Here is a 16,963-nt window from a genome sequence, read left to right on the forward strand (position 1 = left end):
ACTAAAACTTTCAGATATGCTGAAAGTGGTTCTATATGATGTATCGCGGTGGCTGAAATGGCAATATGTTTGAGAGTTTGAATACACGTATATTGTAAGAATAGTATGGTCATCTTCAGGACTGCAAGGGAAAGAATTGAGTAGCAGTGTTATTTTTCCGAAGATAAAGTGAAAGTGTCGTTTTCGATGAATATAGTAAAGCAAAAGAATGGAAGTTTAATCATCCATAGAAGCCATCAATTAGGTCATTGGAAGTATCCGCGGTGATCACACCTCTTGGCTCGCATGGTAGAGAATGGAGGGCGATTTTTTGAGGTGCTTGGATGGCCGGGAGACGAAGGTCAGAGTATTGCCGGCTGAGTAAATCTTATCAATTTATTGAAATTGTAAGACTTAGTCTTAGGGCACGGGAAAAGGGGAAAAAGAAAAAAAGCATGGTGCGACTGCCGAGTGATGCTTGAATTCGAAACCCCGTGTGATTTTGAAATATATGTTTCTGATAGTTAAATAAAAAGGTGAAACACGCCCGGTGGGACTCGAACCCACAATCGCCTGATTAGAAGTCAGGCGCCTTATCCAATAGGCCACGAGCGCCTTGGGTGGTGGCATTGCTAAAAGAAATTCTAAGTAACTTAGTTCAGCGGTTGAAACCCCGGTGCGCATTAAATGCGCTATGCATTTGATGAAGATTATAAACACATTCCATCAATTCAAAGGAGGGGGGAAAAATACTAATGGCATATCTAAACATTCAATCTGCTCTATCGCCGCATCATTATTTTTATTTTACACATAAATATCATTTTTAATCACATTTCTCAATATAGAAGTTGATTTTGACTTTTAATTTTTTGTTTTAAATATAAGATTTTAATTTATTTTATCTCTTATGTTTATTTTTTTTCCTTAAAGTAGTTATCATAGTAGTTGCATATATTAAATATTTTATCAAATGATAGTTCTAACTAATACATTTGATTAATAAGAATTTTTTTTTAAAAAAAATCTATTTATATAAATAGCTAATTTAACTAATTTTTTTTATCTATTTACATAGATTAAGACGGTATGTCATAATTATATAAGAGACTATTCAACGAGACTATGGCTTTGCTTAGATAAGAAGAAAAGTTGAGAGAAAAGAAATCAGAAGAGAGAAAACAAGAAGAAGGAAAAAGTAGAGAAAAGTTGTTTTTTCCTCTTGTTTGGATGGATGAGAGAAAATAGAAAGAAAAGAAAATTAACAATATCTAAATGACTAAAATATCCTTATCAAGATATGTCATATTTAAAATTAAATTAAACATTGCAATAGAAAAATTATACTACCTCCGGTCCTAATTATAAGAACCATTAACTAATTTGAGGAGATTAATGGAAATAAGTTAAGTTAGTTATTTGTCCTAAACAGTGTTGTTTTTCCTAAAATACCCTTGCTCATCAAGTGTATTGACTAGAACTATAATTATTAGAAGGACTATTTTGGAAAAAAATTGAGTAAATATGAGAGACAAAGTGGATTAGGATCTTATTTAGGACCCAAAATAAAAATTAAATAGGGTCTTATATTAAGAACCGAGGTAGTACTAACATTAGCATCATCAAATAATTTAAAATCAAGTTATTTGATTTATATACATTTTCATATTATTATGTTTTAAAACCAAATTATTTAAATAAAATATTGTTTTAAGATAAAAAATAAAAAGTAAATACTTTTTAAATATAATAAAGGAAAATAAATATAGAGATGAAGAAAGAAGAGGGGCAATCATAGAAATTTTGTTTTCTTACCCAAATTCTCCATATGTGAAAAGAAAATTTAGAGAGAAAATAAGACATGGAGTTCACCTTATTTTCTCTTCTACTTTTTCTCTCTCACATTTTTTTCCCCTATCTAAACGAAAAAAATCTTGTATTTCCTCATTTTTTCTATAATTTTCTCTGGATGTAAAAAAGGGATAATGATAATATGATGACAATTAATTAATTAATAATTAAAATAAATGTGAAACATTCACGTTGAATTGTCCTTCAAATTTATATATACGTTTTTAAGTTATCATATTAATCACACATATAAAAACAAATTTTTATTAATTTGACTAATTTTTTTAATATTCATAAACTTATTATTTAGTCCGCAAGGAAGTACTTGACTATTTTCTATCGCCTGACAAGGGTTGACTCTGGGAACGGCGACGACATTACATTATCTATCCGAATTCGATGTAATAGTTACTGAGGCTCCGGTCCTTGTCAGCCCATTAACAACATTCCCCAGGGGACACAACAGACTAATGGTGGTTTGAATAGAAACCAAACTTAGTTTTAAAAGTACTTTTACGATTTACGAAGTAAATATATAGAAGAGTTTGTCTCGTTTTGTGAAAAAGTGCTTCTGAGAAGCACTTTTCAATATTGTCAAACACCTCCTAAATGAGTGTTTGGTAACAAGAGAAACTGAAAAACACTTTTCTTGCAAAACAAAACTCAAAATATTTACTCTTTCGATTCTTGATATAAGATCCTATTTGATTTTATTTTGACCCTAAATATAAGATCCCAATCCACTTTGTCTCTGACATTTATCAACTTTTTTCAAGATAGTCCTTCTAATAATGGTAGTTCTAAATAATAAACTTGATTAGCAAAGATATTTTAGAAAAAACAACATCTTCGTTATAAATAACTGACTTAACTAAGTTTTTTAATCTCCTCAAATTAGTACCTAGGTCTTATAATTAGAATCGGAGATAATATATCTTAAAAATATTTTTAAAACTATAATTTAGTTTCTATTCAAGTTTCATTCAAACATCTCCTAAATTAAATCACACCCTCTCGAGAATGTCAAGGTTACCCGAACAAGCTCCAGTTTCACTAAAACTCAACACGTCTGCTTTTGAAGTAACCAACATTTAAATTGAGAAAGTGTTTAGGTTAAAAACAAATTTACGGATGCAAAATAAATACGTAAAAAATATTTTGGAAAAACCAAGCACCCCAAAACTAACATCATCAAACCACTTCTCTATGCGGCTTAAGAACATTTCCGCCAGTACCCTCTTCCATATAAAATTGCATTATAGATCTGCAGTTTATCCCCCAAGCAAGTAACGTTATTTACAAATATAAATGGTACAGTTTCTCATACATAGTACGTTACATTTTATATTACTTGACAATATATGGATCTAACAAGTCATACCAGCAACTTAATTCTTCAGATTTCATGCAACACGTGACATCACATCTAGTTGCAATTTGGAACCCAACACTACCAGACTTGATCAACCATGCAAGTTTGAGAACTTCCAATGTCAAACATGAATGGAACGTAAAGGAGCAGTAAATAATGTTGCATCGTTGACAATGCTACCAGATAAACTATTCGTTAAATGAGTTGTTATATCATACTATAATTCAAAGAAGAAGAAAAATTGGCAAGCATGTTCCTCTGATAATTTATGTTTGACAGCCGGTAATAATTGCATTCATATTCCTTTCCCATGCGCAAACTGTATATATAGCCACCCAACCCAGAGGAAAATAACTATTAGTGTGAGCAGAATGATCTCCCTGCTTTCAAAAATATCGGAATTGACCAATAAAGGAAACCCCTAAACTGTTCGGGGAAAATGCAATTTTAATCTTCAAGCTCGATAATCTTCACCACAGATGCATCACCCACTTTTGGCAAACAACCACGCGATCATGCGACTTTATAACTCCAGCTGCTTTTCCATGATCAAGAGCAATCTTAAGGATTGATTCATTTGTTGCACTTGTTGATTCCGCCTGCAGGCGTAGAGTTTTCAGATCAAAACGATTAATGCCACGCTGCTCAAAAAGCAGCATGCAGTCATCGGTTTGGTGATTTATGCCGATAACTACAGAACAAAGCAATAACATGCAGGAGGAAGGTTATGTTCCACCAACATGGCAATCAGTTGCATTATAAGACTTAACCGTGGAAGCGACCATAAATAAAATAGTTCATCCAAACTTATCCTGATTCTCCGTTATTAATTTATACTTCAAATAACAATTAGTACACAATCCTTAGTCTACCTCTTCCTCACCATGACCTAAGCTCAACAAAATACCAGACAGGATTTTCACCAACCAAAAAAAAAAGAAGAAGAAGAAGAGAGGCAAGAATAATCTCATGAAACAACTAATAAAAATACCAATCCATTGAAAACAGTATCTTACAGGATGTCGAGGATCAGCAAGCATCGGAAAGAGACCTCTTACAATAAGGGACTGCCTTGCCTGCGCCACACATGTAATTATTTTTAAGTTTGGATGATGGATGACCCAAAACAAATAAACAAAATACATCAATAATATGATAACTCAATGGAACGAGCAAGTGTTAAAAATCATGCCAATAAATCATATCATCTTCTGAAGTTCAATAAAATCATTGCTGATTTTCCGTATGAGGAAAAAAGATATGAAAACACCTCCCAGTACGGCAAAATTCAGGGAATAGCAGTATTGTGAAACCTTTGATAAATGACAGATGGTTAGGAGTCTATCATTTTCATTATCATAACTTTATCTTATAATTAACCTCTACTAGAGTAGAGCCATAATTCACAAGGCTCAAAATTACTCCTGAACCACAAAGAAAAAGAGAGAAAAAGAACCAGTTGTTCTTATTTAAATGTAAGAAGCGTGATGAGAATTCAGTTAGGGGGGAAAATCTTAGTTCCTAGCACCTACTTGAGTGAGTGTATATCGATATCATTATTAACATCATAAGCTCATGGCGATCCTTTTGTGGGAAGCTTATTAGCTACTGTTGATAGAAAAAACTAATCTGTCAAAAGGACAGAGAGACGTAGGTCGCACATATTGACAGTTAAAAGAAAATTAGCTAAAGTAGATTCATAAGTCAGGAAATTACCTCAAAAGCTCCACTAAAGCTCCACTTAAGCTGGTTGGTCTTGAGTCGTGGGATCACAACAGAGAGTACTGGCATTGTTGGCCTATACTTTGCAATCAATCTGAGAAGCATATACCACATGTTTGGAAGTCATAAAACGTTCGGAAATAGGTGGAGATGTCAAAAGGGGTAAAAATATATTTATATTAATATAATGGATGTGTGTTGATCCCCATTTAAAGGAGTTAGCCAATATCAATAACAATATGAACAGTCTAATCGAATAATTCACTGTAGAAGTACCTCGCAGCCCTTCCAGATGAAGTGAAGCAAATAATGACAGAGGCCTTCACCTTAATAGCAGCCCGTACCTAAGTAGATAAATAGTTATATATAAATAAGAAGCCTCCTTTCAATAATGCAAGAATATTGACAACCAAGCAAAATCAACATAGAATTAACCTACGTTCTTGACAATAATAAAATACGCACCATTAAAGTAATGAAATAAAGAGCAGCAAGAAAATGTATATACCGCAGATGATGCAATAGATTCCAAGTGGGTCATCGGTTCTCCAACATATTTGACAGTCTTCTTAAAATAAAGGTCTTGATTGAAAACTTTCTCAGCCTAAATAATGCAGATAGCAACAGGAAAATGAACCGCAGGAAAATATCAGCTAACATGATAAATAACAATTCAAATAACATTTGATATGATTCAAAGAAATTCCCAGCCGATGATTTCCATTTTACAGGGGTAATGCCATATCCACGATGAGAGCCAACGCAATCCCTCAAACGTGATGCCAAAAAGAAGCAAGGAAGAAACCAATAAACCAGATAAAAATAAGCATAAATAAATAAATAAAAGTTCTTTCTTATCTTGGAATAAATTCATCACACAATTCATATTACAACCAGAACTTAAAAAGGATTTTGAGTACTACAAGTACAAACCAATTTGCACATATGGAATCTTCAAGTCAACTTAGCGAATTCTCATTCCGACTTCTTAACATGAAAAGCAAATTACTTTCATATAAACTAATGTCATTAGACCTCTAAATGAAGTGTTGTACTGGTACCTGGTCTCTACCACACCTGATTCCCATATAATGTAAGTCATCTAAGAATTTCTTTAAAGGAGCTACCATCCAGTGATACCAATTTTAAGGGCCCACCAGCGTATTTTACTTATATATGGTTATTACCTGAAATTTGTCCACTTATCACTAAGCTTAGTTAGTATGCACCCTTTATGAGTTATATCCCGTCAAAGGAGAAGCAACATTATATCAGAATATTGATTAACTTCAGTCATGAAACTGAAAAATACTAGTATTCTACATTACATCAGAAACAATGGGTATGAAAGCAAACTTGCAATGATTCTTCAGAAGGTGTAGTAGTTGAACGAGTTCATACTATTTTCAATCTATAATATTCCATAAGTATGGTCTGGTCTGGTCCATTTATGTATTAATTTTTCAAAACATAAAAGAAGGGGCTCCAGAGCATCAAAACAAAAGAATGTGTGTATTAAACTGGAGGACCGTCAAGCATGAGCTCATAATCCAACATAAAAAAGAAGAAAAACTGATGTTTGATCACAACAATCAAGCTCTACCTACCATTACGACCGAACGAACTGCATATAGATCAAAGTCCAAAGCAACAAACATAACAAGTGAACTATAAAAAGAACTTACCCTCAGCAAAAATTTTTCCAACAGTAGAAATAGTCTCAACAGGGTATAAACCACGCAAAGTCTCAGCACCCAGAAGTATTGCGTCACTGCCTGCATTTGTTGAACAAAATAAATATTTTGAATTTGTTCTAAATAAATAACAATGTATATGCACTGATGCAAGGACTAGATCATAAAAAAAGAATGAAATCTGGAAAATACAAGATCAATGTTTCCTAATGTCATAACAATCACGTATAGTAGGCTATTGGACAACATGCAAAACAAATATGCAGAACACTGAAATAAATGGGAAAAGTGAATGACCCAAGAAAATTTTCCTATCTGTTAGCACCTACCAGTTTAGTTGATAACACACAAACTAGCGTCAACAGAACAGCATGGTAACATCACTCAACAAGGATATCACGACAAGAGGCTTACCATCTAAAACAGCATTGGCAACATCAGTGGCTTCTGCTCGAGTTGGCCTTAAGTTGCCAGTCATGCTATCCACAACACGTGTAAGAACAGCAGGTTTCCCAGCCATATTACACTTGTAAAGGGCAGACTTTTGAAATAGAAATACCTACAGAAGTGGATGCAGTAGATTAACATCTATATATTCCCCAAAGCAGTCAGTCTTAGCTCTAACCAGTATCAGTATTAACTGAATGAAGACAAATGAAAACATGTAAGAGTCACAAGGGACAAAATAATCAAGTAACAGTTACTCTGCTTTAGTTCAAGAAAAATGTTGTAATACAAAAACAGGTTAGAAATAAAATAAGAATTAAAATTATAAGCAACGTCAAACATTTGATCCTTGTGGGAACATATTGAACTATCAACTCAACTTAATTTGAAGTTGTTCAATGACGACTAGTTTTCATCGTTCTCACATTAAAGAACCAAAAGCATTAAGTTCATGTTGTTAAAATGAAATTTATAAAATCAATACTTCAAATCCTAAAGACGCAAAACAACAAATACAAAAGAACTTCAAAACTAAAACAATAGTCAAACTGAATAAAAACTTGGAAAGCAACCTTCTCAGGAGGGAGATCAATGCCCAAATTTCCACGGGAAAGAATAATACCATCAGCCTCTTTAAGGATTTCATCGAAATGGGTCAATCCCTAGAAAATACAGATGAGGACATAATATCTGAGTCAGCATTGGCTGTAAGAATTACAGGGAAATAATAGTCTATCTAATACATCATTTAAGGTAACAAACTTACCTCAACGTTTTCAATCTTTGCAAAAATTTGAGTCTGACTGAGATCACCAAGCTTAGAAAGCAATTCACGTGCCTGCATTTCACATATTAATTCTGTTAGTCAAAAGCTTGAAGCGGATTCAATATAAATGAGAAGTTAGAAATATGGAATGCACATTACCTCACGAACATCTTCTGCATGCCGAGTGTATGATAATGATAGAAAATCAATTTTGTTCTGAACTCCCCATGTGCTTATAACCTTAAAAAAATAACCGAGGAAAATTTAAGGAAGCAGCAACAAGGATAAATACTCCACGTGGAATTATGTGTAACTAATTACAAACGCAATATAACAGCAAAAATTACCTCCTTGTCTTTCTCAGATAGAGTAGGCAAATCAATATGAACTTGAGAGACATGCAGAGTAAACAACGCCCCTGCCAGTGTTGCCGAGTTCTTTATCACACAAACAACATCTTGTCCTTTGACTTCAGCAACCTGCAAAAGTTTCAGTCAAAATTGATTATGCATGCATAATTTCAAAAGTTGCTAATTTTGTCCAGGGCCTTTGGCTGCAACTGTTTCGTGCTTGAAGTCATGCTTATTGAAGCAAAATAAATTAACACTTCCATGTCACAAAATCACTGTATACAGAAGTTAGAACCAATATTGATGCAGTTAACAAAATAATTAACTCATAAACTGAACCAGATAATTAAAGGAAAGACCCAAAGGAATACTAGAACCACAAAATTAAGAAGATATATGCAATAAATTTTGCCTTCTGCGATGAATTTTTGTTACCACCTACCTCTAGCCATGCAAAGTTGTTTCACTTCCAGTGAACAAGTATTGACCAACAAATAATGTGTCTCCCTTCTTTACAGCCTGTAAATAACAAAAGTGAACTTGACACATTGAGGTTCAAATTAAGGGACGCATTGCGTAGAAAAAAAATTAATGGGCATTACATATCATTCCAGCCACACAACCCAGGGCATTTACTCAGGAGAACAACTATTGACTTCAAGCATGCAAAAAGGTAAAAATCAAATCGTTTTAAGTTAACATTCTCACCGACAATAGAAGATACAGAGTATGTCATATCATATCACGACAAAAACACAAAAAGACGAGAATATCAATGAACCTTAGCTAATCCATCAAAATTAATGGGCAAAATCTCTGAATTGGCTTCTTGGCCCTGGTCTGGAGTTAGAACCACCAGGCCATCTGCCTGAAGCGAAATAGCTTTCTCGGTCTTGTTAACAACCTGCATCTCTGCACCCACTGTGTCTAGCATAACCTGATAAGGCAAAAGAATAGCAAAAGTCAATATATTTTCCATTGTATTTATTTTAATAAAGAATAAAGAAAACTACTAGAAAAAAAGATCCGATATGGTTCATGCAGTCAGAATATGCTTATTCTTGCTATCGAACAATGAAAAGCTAAAGACAATGGCTTCTTCTCTTCCTGCTCAATAAAACAAACAAGCCAAAGAATGACTGGTCGACCTGCTTTGAGTCACCTTTACCCCATCAACCAAGCCCAGTTGTAAGAGGGAAAGACAGGATATTATCTATCTAAAACATCTTAAAAAAAGGTCGAAGACTACTCACAGCACAAAGCTTCTTAGTACCCTTGATGGCAGCCTTCAAATTCTCCAGGGTTTCTGGTGATACTCCGCATCGCCCCAAGAAAAGTCGAAACGAGCCACTACAAGAAACAATCGACAAGCCGTAAAAAATTTCACTCTGTTTGAAAGGCGAGAACAGGATGTTAGTCGCGCACCAATTGAGCTTTATACTATAAAGCTTCCTGGCTCTCACGCGCATAACTAGAACCAAACGAGAATCTTAATGATCATATAGTAACAAAAATGTGTCTTACCAGACATGCCAGCTTTGAGACAGCCAGAAATAGCATCTACTGATCGAGATTTAGGACCCAGTGTGCCAACAATTTTTGTCATTGCAGGAAAGAAACTCTGTAGAATTAAAGAAAATAATGAAAATACAGAAAAAGTGCGTACAAAAATGAAAGCCGATGAGAAAATCAGCTCCAGAAAAGCCCGCCACGGATTCATCTTAGCTGAGATTCAACAAATACTGTCCAATTAGAAAAGCGGCAAATAGGAGCAAGAAGAGAGGGTAAAACTTACAGTTTTGGATGGCTCCAGAACGGAGGCCATCCTAATGGGTTCCTCGAGAAGCAGGTGAGAGGAATGCATGTTTGGCAGCGAAACAATAACCGGACACGGCGGAGAGGTGTGTAGAGAGGAAGAGGCCGGAGGAGAGGAGGCGTGCGTGAAGAGTCCGAACTCTGGTCGAATTGAGTTAAAAGGTTTGAGGTCTGAGGAATATGCCAGTGCCCCCGTCACTGGCTTCAATACTTTTCAATCTCCACCAAACCAAGTCCTAATTGTGGGCTTTGGGTTTTGACATGGATGGAAATGCGGTTTCCCTGCTAGTTTTATAGAAGATCCTAATTATAATTATAAGAATCAGCTAACTCATTAATTTGAAAGAATTAAAAAAATGTTGATTTAGTTATTTGTCCTAAATAGATGTTGTTTTTCCTAAAATATCCTTGCTAATCAAGTGTATTGACTAGAACTATCATTGTTATAAAGGCTACTTTGGAAAAAATTATAAACATGAGAGGCAAAGTGGATTGGGGTCTTATATATAAGACCAAAATAAAAGTCAAATAGGGTCTTATATTAAAATTATGTACTCCTCAGTCCTATTATAAGACCCAATTGACTTATTTGAGGAATTAAGGAAGTAAGTTAGTTGGTTATTTATAATAAATAAGTGTTGTTATTCCTAAAATATCCTTGCTAAAGTATATTGGCTAAAACTATCATTATTAGAAGGATTATCTTGGAAAAAAATACATAAATATAAGAGAGAAAATGGATTGGGTCTTATAATTAGGACCAAATAAAAAGTCAATTGGTTTTTATAATAAGAACCGGAGGAGTAGTATTTATTAGTATTATTTTTAATTTTCATTTCCAGTGCTCAATTTCAATATATATTTATTTTATATATTAACATAGATGATTTAAATCTTATATCTAGACATGTCATGAAACGTCAATTTTTTCAAATAAATAGTTTTCAATTGTTAAAATGTGACTCAAATAGCTGGATTTAAAAGCAAAACAGAGAAAACAACGAAAAAGAAAGATGCCGAATTGATGGAATCACATGGAAATTTGGATATTATGGAACTTTTATGAGAAAAATATATACTCTCCTCCGGTCCTTATTATAAGATCCAATTTGACTTTTTATTTGGTCCTAATTATAAGACCCAATCCATTTTCTCTCTTATATTTATGCATTTTTTTCCAAATAATCCTTCTAATAATGATAGTTTTAGCAATTTACTTAATTAGCAAGGATTTTTAGGAATAACAACACTTATTTATTATAAATAACCAACTTATTTACTTTTAATCTCCTCAAATAAGTCAATTGGGTCTTATAATTAGGACCGGAGAAGTATTTCCAGATGAATCTGTTTCTTTTGGCGACTCAAAAAAAAAAAAGGAATTTGTTTCTTTTGGCTTAATTGTTAAACAGGTAAGATCACATTGTATCATATGTTGCTCAAAATACGTTGGCAAAGAAAATATGTTGTTCAAATAAAGAAACTGAAAGGGAGGCTGGGGTGGAGGCGTGGAGCGAACAGCGAAGCATAAGGGGACGGAGAAGCGGGAGGTGGGTAGGCACGTGCAGGGGTGTTGGCACGGCATTAGCTGCAAAAACCGTGAGCTGAGCACGGCCTGCCCCATGTATTGCAAGCCCCGTCCCATGCTGCGCCGTTCGCTTTTTCCCATTTTTTCCCCTTTTTTCTCTTTGACCTTTCCTCAAACCAAGTACAATTTTCAACCTCCTCTCTGTGGGCTGTCAAACATGGAAAGTTACATGCCTACCTGTCTTTCACCACTTCCTGTTTCCGCTTTCTCACTCTCTTCTTTAATTTCACCCCGAACCGCAGGCCCTTATTAGCTCCAATTCGCTTGGATTGCGGGTCTACTCTAATTTAATTCTAAAAGCCCATATACTCCACTGGGCTTTTACTTACATTTTCCTGGCCCAAATTCATCAATCCCAATTGGGTGCCTATCCTACACTAACCAAACCATCACATTTACTGTAACATACCTACATCTTTTTTTCTTTTTTCTTTTCCTTTTACCGGGGTACTTTTTTTTTTTTTTTGTCGCTAGAAAATCCTTATATGAGTTAATTAACATAAGTCCCACAAAATTTTTTTCCCAACAAGTCCAACAAAATTTGAATAAATCATAAACTTACAAATAACGCAATGTTTTATGATTTTGTAAAGTATTGATGTTGACATCTATGACATCTTTATAAGTTAATTTCACCAAATGCATTGGTAAAAATTTGTTAAGATATACCTTGTCAAATAAATTTTATTTTATTTTGAAATTAATAAGTTATATACATTATGATTTATCTTAAATTTTCTCCTGTGCGTGTGCAACACGAACACCACAGTAATTCCATCTTCTGGAGAGGTGGGAAAAAAAATGGCACGCTCTCGCGCGTGTGAACTGGTAGGCTGATGCGAGATCTGAGCTTCCAGTCACTTAACGGGACCGTCAGGGCGAATAGCAGATCCACTCACGGAAGAGCGCTCCGTGAATGTCTCCCCCACTGCGCCTCTGAACGTTGGATTCTCTCTCCCTAACGTCGTCGTTCACGATCCTTGACCTTAACCGTAACGTCCTCTCTTATGGCCTCCTGCGACGACGACGACTTCTCCTCCTCAGTGACGATCATCACCAATCAAGCGCTGGCCCCCACCACCACCTTCACCAAACCTACGCACCGCATTCCTTCTCATCCGCCGTCACGCCTGTGCCGTCGGAACCGGTAGGTGACACCAGCGAAGTCTATGGATTTGATAACGAGGCCGACGACAACGACAAGCGAACTGATCGGGAGGAGGCCGGCGACGGTACGACGTCGTACGGATACAAAAGGCCCAAGCTTTCGAACGGCGGGGAGTATAGGAAGGATAGGGAGGAGTGGAGCGACGCCGCGATTGTTTGCCTGCTTGAGGCTTATACAGAGAAGTTCACTCAGCTGAATCGCGGGAACCTTAGAGGGAGGGATTGGGAGGAAGTGGCGTCAATAGTTAGTGAGCGGTGCGAAAATCAAACCAAGAGTGTGGAGCAATGCAAGAATAAAGTCGATAATTTGAAGAAGAGGTATAAGTTGGAAAGGCATAGGATGAGCAATGGCTGCATTTCAGCCAGTCATTGGCCTTGGTTCAAGCAGATGGAACAGATCGTTGGCAATTCGCTATCTACAAAGTATGTGCAGGATGAAGACAAGGGGATCGGTTCTGGGGGAATTCGCCGAGACAACCGAAGAGGTACGATAAACTGATTTCTTGCTTGCTAGTGCCCAGTTGCGTGCGTATTTGTGATGCCTTGCCGTTGAGATTTCTTTCATGCTGACGTTTTCCCTGCGATGAGCCCTCTGTCCCAACGTTATCATAAGCATACCAATGACTTGAGCGGTAAAAATTTGGACTTCTCTTTTTTTGATACTAAAAGTTTGGACTTTTAGATACCAGTATGCGGAAGCTTATGTAGATTTAACAACGCTGAGCCAATGTGAACTGGCGATTTGTTTCGTTCCTCTTGTCTAGAAACCAGGCCACATGAAGGGTCCTTCATGGAGCGTCAAGCAGAACCAGCTGAAAAGTTCTGTTGCTATTATTTAGTCGGGTTACTTGCAGAATTTTCATCTTTCCCGTTTTGAGTGAATCCCATTTTTCAGAACTTTGTAAACAATATGATTAGAAACCATAATCTTTTGCCTTCCCAAATCCTGGGCAGAACTTCACTTGTCTGTATTATACATTTTCCATGCGGTCTAGTAGTTTGTTCGCGGTTGCCTCCCACCGTCTCTGAGTTGATTCAGCGAAAAGCGAATATTTTAGATATGGCAATAAAAAGCATCCTATTTAACTTACTTTTTCCTTTCCATTTACCTAAATAATCACACACGTTTGGTAATGCAACACTTTTGGGGGTTTTAAACGGGGCAACTTACGGAATGCATGACATATCGTTTATTATATGTAGTAGGACGCTATGACTATTTCTGAAGTAGGATGACTTGTGATCTGGTTTTTCAAGGTCTGAGATCCAGTCCTTAAATTGCAGAAAAATGCATGATTTAATTATCCAAGGCAGGTAGAAGTTATATTCTGCTTGGTTAAGTTGCTTATCCTCATCCCACTTATTCTCATGACACCAAGTTCTTTAGGATCTCAAGATCTGTAAGGTGCTTCCTAGTTTCTCTTGTTGTTTTGATTGCTGCCAAGTGTGTATTCAATAGCAAATAAGTGATTCTGTGCCTGCTTGTATTTAACTGCTATTCATATCCATTGTAGTATTTATTTTCTGATTTGAGGACATATGTTATCTTTGTTGTGCCTGAATCTGCTAGTCTGCTTGGTCACTGTAATTACATAATCAACTTTGGGGTCTTTGATTTGGAAAGTTGAGAATATTTCGTGCTAAATTGATACTTTGCAGTGCAGCTTGTCATGGTTGGGAGAATCTTAGTCAATAACTTATTCAATTTTATTTTTGCCATATATGTTCTTTTCTTTTATTCTCTTGTTGATTGTGAATCTATAACTTTTTTAATATTGCTGATGCCCCCTCTTAATTTTTAGATATGGAGTCGCAATGTCCAGCAGTGGAGGTCAGCTGAATAGCTTGAAGTCAAAACCAATGTCAAATGTTAGATGGCGTAGGGTAGTCTTCAAAATTAGCGGAGCAGCTCTTACTGGATCTGCTACCTGCAATATTGACCCAAAGGTTTGTGGTTTTTCTAATTATATGTCCTCTACAAATGAAAATAATCGTTCTAATTGGCTATTCATATATGGAAATTGCCAAGCTTGACATCGCTAATTGACTCAACCTCTTAGCTAGTAATGATATAGTCTAAACATTCTCTTTGGATGCTGCTACTAAATTGATTTTGTTTGTTTTCCGTGTTAATTTTAATTGCCAGGTGGCCACGTTAATTTCAAAAGAAGTTGCCATAGCCTCTCGCAACGGTGTGGAGGTACTGTATTCTCTTGATGGTCCTTTGAATTCTGGGATGCCTGCTGTTCTTTTTCATTTAGCTGACAATTTCGTTTCTATATGATATCTCAGGTGGCCATTGTTGTTGGAGGTCGTAACTTTTTCTGTGGAGATGCATGGGTAACTGCCACTGGTTTAGAAAGATGTACTGCATACCAAGTTGGGTATGTTCTTTTCAAATTTACTCTGTAACATACCGTTTATTACATATCTTTGGCATCTATCAAGAAGACTATGACAAAGCACATTGCTATCAAGATGTAAGTCTCATTATGCTGTTCTATGCTAATTACTTGTTGTAATGACCAAGGACAACAAATAAGAAATTTTGGCTGCTGAGGGCTACATTAACAGCAGTTCTAGAGAACCTACCTTGTGTGGTTCATTGGAACGCCAAAGAACAAGATTTACTATGGGAAATTTGCCCACTGACAAGGAAACAAGTCACCAATAAGGACACTGCATTATGAAAAAAATATGAAGTATATATGTGCAATTTAATCACTTGCCATGTCTAATATAAATGTCAAAGAAACGTACCTTGTAGGTGTTTGTGCTTCATTTTTTGCTATAACTTTAAGGTTAGCTGATGGTTTTATGCTAGCATATTCTTTCCGCCTTGCAAATAGGGTAATGTACAGACTGGTGCCTTCTTGGCCTTGAGCGCATCGGTTATCTTGCCATGAAAAGACCTGTTTTATGTGTATGATTCTGATATTTTCTAATAAGATAATTCACTGTAATTGTTCTTTGTTATAATGTCAATGGGATCTGAACTTGTGGGTTCTTGAACTTTTCCAGCATGATGGCTACTGTGATGAATTCTATATTACTCCAATCAACTCTAGAGAAGATGGGCGTTCAAACTCGTGTACAAACTACCATTGCCATGCATGAATTTGCTGAACCATACAATAGGCAGCGGGCCATTAGACATCTTGAGAAAGGCAGAGTTGTTATATTTGGCGGCATTGGTTTTGGCACTGGAAATTCACTCTTTTCAACTGATATAGCTGCAGCTCTTCGAGCTTCTGAGAGTATGCCATATTAGATTTTTTACATCTTTATTTTTCTGCGTCATCTCTCCTTCACTCCTCCACAAAGAAAGACAACACATGCATCTCTGCAATTTTTGTTAGCTTTAGCATAATTTCCTTTTAATCTGCAGTTAATGCGGAGGCTGTTCTCAAGGGTACTAATGTAGACGGTGTGTATGACTGCAACTCCCGGGATGGCAATTTCACCTTTGAGCACATTTCCTTCAGGGAGCTGGTTTCAAGAGGTGCCACCTCTATGGATATGACGGCACTGACATTCTGTGAGGAAAATGCTATTCCTGGTTAGTATGTTGCCCTTGATATTTTAAGGTTATCTTTTTGGTTTTGATGGATTGCCCTGGCTTACATTTTAGCAATTAAATTGAAGTTTTCAAGCACTCAAACCTCATTTTTAAGTAAGACAGCGGCCTTTTCTCTACTTACTGGGTTTCTTTTACAGTTGTGGTTTTTAATCTCCTGGAGCCTGGGAACATCTCAAAAGCCTTGTGCGGAGAACAAGTCGGTACACTAATTGACCAAACCGGATCCATGAGCTGATAATTTAACATATATTACTAGTTAAACTGGAGCAAATAATGTTGACTCGAGTGAAGCTGGTGAGGAGCCTATTAAAGAAATATATCACAATTGGACAGGTTGTGTGTGGTGAAGCTGTTGCAGAGTGGGTTGGAGGCAGCAGAAACATTGGCGACACCCTATTTATAGGTAGCATGGTTGACTGGTTGTAATAATATGTGCTTCTGTATAATAATAATAATAATAATACATGTGTATTTTTAAGTGGATCCTAGATGTTGTGTTATGGTATTATAGTAGTAATTACCCTGTTAGAATATGCGAGCATGAATTTGACTCGAATTCGGCCTACAAATGAGTTTATTATACTTCAGTTTAGTCCATTTTTCCTTTTATTCCAGTAGAAGATGAGCACATT

At 36.0% G+C, this 16,963-nt stretch overlaps 1 protein-coding gene, 1 non-coding gene and 1 pseudogene across 2 annotated transcripts; 1 reads left to right on the top strand and 2 right to left on the bottom strand.

Annotated features, from left to right (window-relative positions):
• Positions 1–521: 521 nt before the first annotated feature.
• Positions 522–594, bottom strand: TRNAR-UCU (transfer RNA arginine (anticodon UCU)). The gene has a single exon. It is a non-coding gene; the product is annotated as a tRNA-Arg (tRNA).
• A 2,751-nt stretch (positions 595–3,345) lies between these two features.
• On the bottom strand, positions 3,346–10,213 carry LOC114733864 (pyruvate kinase 1, cytosolic-like; annotated as a pseudogene).
• A 2,378-nt stretch (positions 10,214–12,591) lies between these two features.
• Positions 12,592–16,940, top strand: LOC114733863 (uridylate kinase-like). Its single transcript, XM_028921361.1, is given in 9 exon segments — positions 12,592–12,612; positions 12,615–13,212; positions 13,215–13,236; positions 14,554–14,698; positions 14,898–14,951; positions 15,044–15,135; positions 15,773–16,008; positions 16,140–16,310; positions 16,469–16,940. Coding segments are annotated over 9 exon segments (1,437 nt in total). The 3' UTR covers positions 16,567–16,940.
• The last annotated feature ends 23 nt before the right edge of the window (positions 16,941–16,963 follow it).

Source organism: Neltuma alba, unplaced genomic scaffold, assembly GCF_004799145.2.
Source record: "Neltuma alba isolate B1F8T4 unplaced genomic scaffold, ASM479914v2 tig00013034_pilon, whole genome shotgun sequence".
NCBI lineage: Eukaryota > Viridiplantae > Streptophyta > Magnoliopsida > Fabales > Fabaceae > Neltuma > Neltuma alba.